The sequence below is a fragment of the Chrysochloris asiatica genome, unplaced genomic scaffold (assembly GCF_000296735.1).
Source record: "Chrysochloris asiatica unplaced genomic scaffold, ChrAsi1.0 scaffold00011, whole genome shotgun sequence".
NCBI lineage: Eukaryota > Metazoa > Chordata > Mammalia > Afrosoricida > Chrysochloridae > Chrysochloris > Chrysochloris asiatica.
In genome coordinates, this window is record NW_006408529.1 from 14251420 (window position 1) to 14260527 (window position 9108).

The following is a 9108-nucleotide window of genomic DNA, read 5'->3' on the forward strand; positions in this document are numbered from 1 at the left end:
GGTATATGCAGCAAAGAGAAGTATTTCAAAAGAGTCAGCACTTCCATTTAAAATGTTTTCTTATGTATTTGGCAGATTTTTGTTTGGTTGTTTGTTTAATCTTCTCCTGTTTCACATACCATTCAAAATTCTCATGTCTGAACACCTTGACCAAAATTGAGAGAAAAGTATACACAGATACTCATTTATTGAAAAGGAAGCAGTTCACCCTTGGGAAATACAAAGGAATTACAAAGAATATTACATATAAAGTCCAAATACTTGTATTTAAATTTCTTGGTGGCATTTATGCTTCAGTAATTAAGAGAAAGAAGAGATGACTTTACTTAAGATGTGAATTCTATTAATATGGTTCATGCTGCCAAATAATAGTTCACTCAGTATTTGGCTTTACTGGGATGAGGGTTTGAAAAGGGTTTCACACTCCTTTACCATATCCACTAGAATATGATCATAGAAACTAACACTGATTATTTATTTGTCCCCATATTGGTCCATTTACAGAGCTTAACAGGCTTGCTTTGCAAAGTAAACTAAACAGAACATTTTCACCTTTTATTAAGGCAAGTTTGTGAAGATTATTTAATATAACCACATCTCTTCATGAAGTTTTAGCTTACATTTTAAATGTAAGAAACATACAAAAAACTATGTTTTATAAAAAACCACCTCAATACCAGAAATCTTGTAATGGTAGATTTTGAACCCTGTTTACTTTTGTAGAGGATGTGCTCCCCTTGTCTCAAATTCCAGGTGTTATTCATCATCTTTAGAACCAGATTTGCTTAACTATAAAAAAAAAAAAACAAAAACACAAGAAATAATCAACAACTTCAAGCTTTAATTAGTATTTGAATTAATCACTTCTACTTAATAGTATGTTTATAGTCAATAGAAGAGGGAAGCAATATTCAAGTAACTTAGACCCTCTATTGTTTTTAACAAGGAGCCTTGGTGGTGCAGCATTAAGTGCTCAGCTGTCAACCCAAACGCTGATGGTTCAAACCCACAGGTAGCTCTGCAGAAGAAAGACCTGGCAATCTAATTATAAAGATAATAGCCGAGGAAATCATATGGGGCAGTTTGATTCTGTTACATGGGTTACTGAGTTAAAATAAACTCGATGGCACCTAACAACCATCTAACTTTTACCACATGTAGCTATTTTTCGGCTTCAGGATCAACTATTTCAAACAGGATTCTTTAAAAGTATGTCCTTAACAGAATAAGGGAGAAAAAAACAATCCTTTAAGCTTTCTTAGATAAATCAGGATTAAGAATATACATATAGAAGTTGACATTTACATATTGAATGACAAGAAATTCTTGAACTATAGTTTTGAAAGTTTGATGATCTCAAATTACAACTTTTCTGATCTAGAGCAGGAGTTAATATATGGGGGTGGGGTGGGGGGAACAGATACATCTTCCAAAGAATAGTAAGGCAATTCTGACCAGAATAAAGACTGAGATAAATCTCCACTATACCCAAACACCCCAAGAACTCCAAAGAAAATAGGGAGCTCTGAGAAGCAGAAACTGTTAAAGGTAGGAAAAGCAGTTCCCAGACATTTTGCTGTTAAGTGCCGTCGAGTTGGTTCTGACTCATAGCGACCTTGTATAGGGTTTCCGAGGAGCAGCTGGTGAGGTTGAACTGCCTTGCGGTTCAAAACAAACTTGCAGTCCAGTGCATTAACCCACAGCACCACATCAGACATTTTGGCCCCATCCAAAAAAACCAAACCCATTTTCATCAAGGTTTCTAAGACAATAAATCTTTACAATAGAAGACTGCTTCATCCTTCTCCTGAGAAGTGACTGGTGGGTTTGAACTGCCAACCTTTTGGTTAGCAGCCAAGTGCTTTAATTACTGTGTTACCAGGACTTCTATTTTGGCCTCAAGACTCCTCATATCCTTAGAAACTAAAGACCCCAAAGAACTTTTGTTTCTGTGAGTTAACATCATTTTTATGTGAAATTAAAACTGAGAAATGTTCTAAAACATAGAAACAAAAACTTAAGCATGAAGAGAGGCACTGTGTTATATTTTTACAAATCTCTTTATTATATTGTTCAACAGAAGACAGCTGGATTCTCACAAATCTACTTCTGTAATATCGCTAGTACAATGGCAGATGGCTAACAAGAATATGTAGAAGAAAATGAGAACAACTGGAACCATTATTTAACAATGCCCCACTTAGATCCTACTACACCTACCTACCTTGGTAAGGTCTTAACATAATGAAATAGTTTTGATCTTGTAAACCCCCTGAAGGGGTCTCTGGGACCTCCCAGGGGTCCATACTACATACTTCTGAAACAGTGGCTTAGGGGAATGGATTATGAGACCACATCAACAGCCTTCTAAAAAATATCTCCTCTTATCTCCCAAGATTACTGTGTTTAAATTTTACTTTTTCACAGCTTTAAATTCTCTATTAACAGATAGCCTCTTAAAAACAAGAATAAACAGAAAACTTCTAGAGTTATGGAAGAAGGTGCACTGTCACATTTAGATCAATTAGATTATTTCTCTTCTCACTTTCAGCTGAACTTTGCTGCACCGAGAGAAGAGGAATTCTGAGTGAGGAAATGGCTCATTTGAGAACAGTATTTCTTTATAAAAAAAAAAAAATGTAGTAAATATATATATAAAACAGATCATTTGTCTTTTCGACATTCTTCACATATGCAATTTAGTGACATTAGTTATATTTACCATGCTGCTTAATCATTAACATCTATTTCCAAATTCTTCCCTCATTTTTCATAGCAGCTCCTTAGTGGACTCTAAGCTTGAGCTCTTACAGCATTTTGAGAGAACAGACTTAGCTAGTGAACTCCTTGGTACGTCTGGGGCAATATGAAGCACACATCAAGCATTTGTGGAGAGGGGCCTAAGCAAATGAGAAAATGCCAACAAGCTTCACTAATACAAACAAATGGTATAGTGGTCAGCCTCTTGCTCAGGAAAGGGAGAAGAAATACTGTCTTTCATTCCAAATATAGCTCATGGCTCCCTGCTACCAGGTCACATTTTAGTACTAGATTCTAGAAGCACAAAGATTATTTTCAACAGTTTCTACAGAAAATGCATTCCACAGCCCAAATAGCTGACTTAAACTATAGGAATAATCTGCTTGCAAATTACCCATTGTATATTATCAACAAAATCTTAATCTTTAACTATCACTTCTTACAGCATTTGTACCACTAATTGACATACAAAACTTATTTTATGAAGTCTTATAAGAATTAACTCACTGAACTAAGTATCAGTTTCATGCATTTAAAATTACAAATAACCCAAGGAAATATTGAGAGAAAACAGTAGAAAAATCCAAAATGGAAATACAAGAACTTTAATTAACAAAAACATATCTTTCTTGCAATGATGTACAAATATTTATCTAGAACTGCCTTTAAAAAAACAATTTCTTTTAAAAAAATCAAAATATTCCTTTCCAAGCCTAATTTTTCTTATTTTCCATATTATTAATTATATTTAAGCAGTCTATTCCTAAGATGCATTTATGCAAACAGAAGTATTTTATTATAATGTATTACTTGTACACTATTTTCATTATTAAAATAAAAATCTAAAATTGAGGGCATAGAGAAGAAAAGAAGGTGAAGAAAAATTTAAAAATACTTACATGCTAAATGTAAAGAAGGAAATAAACATCCCAGTAAAATCCAAAAGTTGTGGAGGGAAAATAAAAGGAAGATATAAATGTCACTATTTGATTGAAATAATTATAAAAAATTTTTGAACTCAAGAATATAAATATTATATACCTTAACCACATCAACCCAGTTCCATCCTCGAGGAAGTTCTCCTTTGTGATCTGGAAGATTAAAAAAAATAGTAATTTCATTTCTATAACCATTCAATTAGTTTAAAATACTCTAGTAAATAAGCTTGCATTTATTACAAATAGATAAAAATTTAAATCACATACTACTAAGAAAAAATAGCTTATCAGCATTATGAATTGAATCTGTACACTGAGAAAATAACTCAAGGAGCTAAATTATATGAAGAATGTGGTATCAGGATTCAAGGAAGACTCATTAACAACCTGTGATATACAGATAACACAACCTTACTTGCTTTAAGTGAAGAGAACTTGAAATACTTGTTGATGAAGATCACAGACTACAGTGTGGTGCCTTGAATTTACTTGATACAGCTTTTCTATCCAACATCATCTCAATTCCCAAGTGATTGGGTTGTTGTTAAGTGCTCTCAAGACAGTTCTGACCCATAGGGACCCTGTATAGGGTTTCTGAGGAACTGTTGGTAAGCATGAACCACTGACCTTGTAGTTCAAACCAACTTTGCAGTCCAGCATTAACCCACAAGGCCACACCAGACTGGGACCACGTAAACAAGGTATACGAGACTCTAAGGAGGGTATTAGTTTGGCCATTCAGCTAGGTTTAAAAGGAGCTATCTCAGAAGCAGAAACTGACCATAAAGCAGGACCATCAAGAAGGAAGAGCAAGAGTGAAGTGTGAAATCCCTAGGTGGGGCATGGAGAGACAGAGCAGCTGCAGGCTGTAGGCCTGTGGACTGAATAAAGCTGAGTGTCTATGTAAAGGACACTGACTTGTAGAATGTGCCCTTTAAGCATACACAGACTGGCTAAAAGAGTTTTGTAACATTTGCCAGAGCAGGGCAGAGACCAAGGTGCCACATGGCTGAAAAGCCAAAGACAAGAATGAAGAGTGTCTGCAGTATGGCAGAGAAGAGGCACTCTCGATTGGAAAACTGCTGCATCTTGAGTTGTTTTTGATACTGAATTGGATCCTGTTCACATCCCTAAAAAACCCCATAGTCGTAAGTATTATTCTCAAGTTCTGTGTGGCCATTGCAATTGACAGTCGAACCCACCATATGTGAAGCAGCGAGTGCTATGGGACTGATGGCTGGTGTCAGACAGAATAAGACAAACAAGTATGTCTGACATCCATTTCATAGGAATTGGCTTTGCACTCATTTTGAGTTTGATTCTCTTTCCCCCTAGTGAAACCAAAAGAAGTCAGACATGGTCCAACATAGTTTTTATATACAGCCTTAAGAATGAATTGCACCGAAATGTAAAGAAAATAAAAATCTTCACAACTGGACCAACAAATAACAACATGATAGACAGAGAACAGACTGAAGTTGTCAAAGACTTCATTTTGTTTGGAGCCATAATCAATGCTCATGGAAGCATTAGTCAAGAAATCAAATAAGGTACTGTGTTAGGCAGATCTGCTGCATAAGGCCTCTTTAAAATGTTAATGACCAAAACTGTCAGTTTCAAGAATAAGTGGCTCCTGACCCAAGTCCAAGGTGCACTGAAGGAATTGGCAAAGAACAAGGCACCAGGAACTGATTGAATAAAAATTGAAATCTTTCAAGAAAGTGAGGCGGCACAGGAGGTACTCACTCATCTCTGCCAAGAAATTTGGAAGACGACTATCTGACCGACTGATTGGAAGAGATCCATATTTGTGTCCATTTAAAAGAGAGGTAACCCAAAGGAATGTGGAAATCATCGGACAATCTCTTTGATAGCCATGTGAGTACAGTTTTACTAAAGGTAATACAGAAATGGCTGCAAGCATACATTGGCAGAGAACTTCAAGAGGTTCAAGTCGGATTCAGAAGAAGCTGTGCAAAGAGGGATATCATTGCTGATGTCCGATGGATCTTGGCTGAAAGTAGAGAATATCAGAAAGATGTGTACCTGTGCTTTATTGACTATGCAAAGGCTTTCGATTGTGTGGATCATGACAAGCTACGGACAACATTGCAAAGTATGGGTATTGTGAACACTTAATTGTGCTCATGAGGAATCTGTAACGGGACCAAAAGGCAGTTGTTCGAACAGAACATGGGAACACTGAATGGTTTAAAATTAAGAAAGGTGTGTGACAGGGTTGTATTCTTTCACCATACTTATTCAACCTGTATGCTGAGCAAATAATCTGATAAGCTGGGTTCCATGAAGAAAAACGTGGCATCAGGATTGGAGGAAGACTCATTAACTACCTGCAATATGCAGATGATACAACCTTGCTTGCTGAAAGTGAAGAGGACTTAAAACATTTACTGATGAAGATTAAAGAGCAAAGCCTTATGTATGGATTACATTTCAATATAGAGAAAACAAAAATCCTCACATTGGACCAATAAACAACATTCTTATCAAGGGAGAAAAGATTGAAGTTGTTAAGGACTTCATTCTTCTTGGATCAAATATCAACACTCATGGAAGCAGCAGGCAAGAAATCAAACAACATATTGCATTAGGTAAATCTGCTGCACAAGACCTTTTTAAATGTTGAAGAGCAAACATGTCAGCTGAAGACTAAACGTGTGCCTGACCCAAGCCATGGTATTTTCAATAACCTCATATGCATGTGAAAGCTGGGCAGTAAATAAGGAAAACCACAGAAGAATTGATGCATTTGAGTTACGGTGTTGGAGGAGAATATTTAAAGAGCCATGGGCTGCCAGAAGAACCAATAGATCTGTTTGGGAAGAAGTGCAGCCAGAGTGCTCCTTGGAGGCCAAGATGGCCAAGCTTCGTCTCTCATACTTTGGACATATTGTCAGGAGAGATGAGTCACTGGAGAAGGATATCATGTTTGGTAAGGTGTAGAGTCAGAGAAAAAGAGGAAGACCCCTCCAATGATAAGGATTGGTCAAATGACAGCATTGATGGACTCAAGTGTGGCAATAATAGTAAGACAGGTCCAGGATCGAGCAGTGTTTCATTCTGTTGTGCATAAGGTTGCTATGAGTCGGTACCAACTTGATGGCACCTAACAACAATAACAAAATGGAGGGAAAAGTTAATGGACTATAAAGTAACCTCAAAGAAAAATTAACACTTCACAACATACCAAAAGTTGTATAACATACCAAGAAAATGAAAATCCAAGAACATGGAAACATTAAAATTATGAGGAACCTCACAAGAACACAAAAATCATGAACTCAGCAAAGGAAGAGAACAAAGAAAGCAGCAACACCACAAAAAAACATAATGGCAGCAATTAATCCATACCTATTGATTAATTACACTAAATGTAAATGGATTAAATGCATCAATTAAGAGACAGAGGGTGGCATAATGGGTAAGAAAACAAGATCTTTCAATATGCTGTCTGTAAGAGACACATCTCACACACAGAGACAAAAACAGATTAAAAGTCAAAGGATGGAAAAAATATACCAAGCTAATTGCAATAAAAAACAAACAGGAGTGGCAATACTAATCTCTGATAAAATAAACTTTAAGGCAAAACCCAGCATAATCAATAAAGATGGGCATTATCTCATGATTAAAGGGACAACTGAACAAGATGACATAACCATAAATAAATGTCTATGCTCACAATGAAAGAAAGGGCTCCAAAATACATAAAGCAAACTCTAATAGATGTGAAGAAAGAAAAAGATGAAACTACAATAATAATGGGTGATTTTATTACACCACTTTCAAAAATGGATAGAACAAACAGAAAGAAACTTGACAAAGACACAGAAGAAGTAAGCAACACAATCAGCCAACTGGAACTCATAGATGTGTACAGAGCATTCAACAAAACAAAAGCAGAATACACATTTTTTTCCAGTGCACATGGAACATTCTCCAGAATAGACCATGTGTTAGGCCACAAAACAAATCTTCATGAATTTACAAATATCAAAATGCCACAAAACATCTTATCAGACCTCAATGCTATCAATTTAGAAATCAACAGTAGGAAGACCAGAGAAATAAAGTCAAATACACAGAAACTGATTAACACCCTGCTTAAAAGCGACTGGGCAGTAGAATAAATTAAACGTGAACTTACAAAGTTCCTAGAAACAAATGAGAATGAGCACACAAAGTATCAAAATCCTGGGGACACAATAAAAGTGGTGCTGAGATGACAATTTATTGCAATAAATGAACAAATTCAAAAAGATGAAAGAACCAAAATTAACACATTAACACAGCATCTATAACAATTAGAAACAGATCAACAGAGGGAACCTACAGTCACCAAAAGAAAAGAAATAATAAAGATAAGAGCAGAAATAAATGAGATAGAAAACAGAAAAACTATAGAAAGAATCAACAGGACAAGAAGATAGTTCTTTGAAAGGATTAACAAAATTGACAGACCACTGGCAAATCTAACAAAAGAAAAGAGGAAGAAGATAAAAATAACACACATTAGAAACCACATGGGTTATGTCACAATTAATCAAGCGAAATAAAAAGGATAATAACAGAATACTATGAAAAACTGTACTCCAACAAATTTGAAAACTTAGAAGAGATGGACACATTTTCAGAAAAACACAACCTACCTAAATCTACGCAGAGTGAAGTAGAAAACCTGAACAGACCCATAACAAAAGAAGAAATTGATCAGGTCATCAGAAAACTCCCAACCAAAAGAAGTCCAGGCCTAGATGGCTTCAGTGGTGAGTTCTACCAAGCATTCAGGGAAGAGCTGTCACCAATTCTACTCAAGTTATTCCATAATATAGAGAAGGACGGAAAACTTCCTAATACAGTTTATGAAGCAAGCATAACCCTCATACCAAAGCCAGCGAAGGACATCATTAAGAAAGAAAATTATACATCAATATCCCTCATAAACATAGATGCAAAAATTCTCAACAAAATCCTAGCCAACAGAATCCAGCAGTACATCAAAAAGATAATACATCATGATCAAGTGGGACTCATATCAGGGATGCAAGGATGGTTCAACAGTAGAAAAGCAATCAATAAGAAAAAAGAAAAGAACCACAAGATCATATCGATTGATGCAGAAAATGCATTTGACAAAATCCAACATCCATTCCTGATAAAAACCCTCTACAAAGTAGGAATTGAAGGGATATTCCTCAACATAATCAAGAGCATATATAGCTCTGGTTGCATAGTGGTTACGAATCCAGCTGTGAACCGCAAGGTCAGCAGTTCGAAACTACCAGCTGCTCTGCGGGAGAAAGATGAGGCTTTCTGCTCCCGTAAAGATTTACAGCCTCGGAAACCCTGTTCAGGGTCGCTATGGGTCAGAATTGACTCGATGGCACTT

At 36.0% G+C, this 9108-nt stretch overlaps 1 protein-coding gene across 1 annotated transcript in view; it reads right to left on the reverse strand.

Annotated features, from left to right (window-relative positions):
- Positions 1–543: 543 nt before the first annotated feature.
- The window catches only part of LOC102810522 (RWD domain-containing protein 4-like), a 29702-nt gene continuing 21137 nt past the window's right edge, over positions 544–9108 (reverse strand). Inside the window, exons 6-8 of the mRNA XM_006834425.1 lie at positions 3802–3851; positions 3660–3662; positions 544–789 (exon numbers count right to left, since the gene is read on the reverse strand). Of these exons, the coding sequence (XP_006834488.1) occupies positions 757–789; positions 3660–3662; positions 3802–3851 (86 nt within the window). The 3' untranslated portion in view covers positions 544–756. The remainder of the gene's footprint in view (positions 790–3659; positions 3663–3801; positions 3852–9108) is intronic.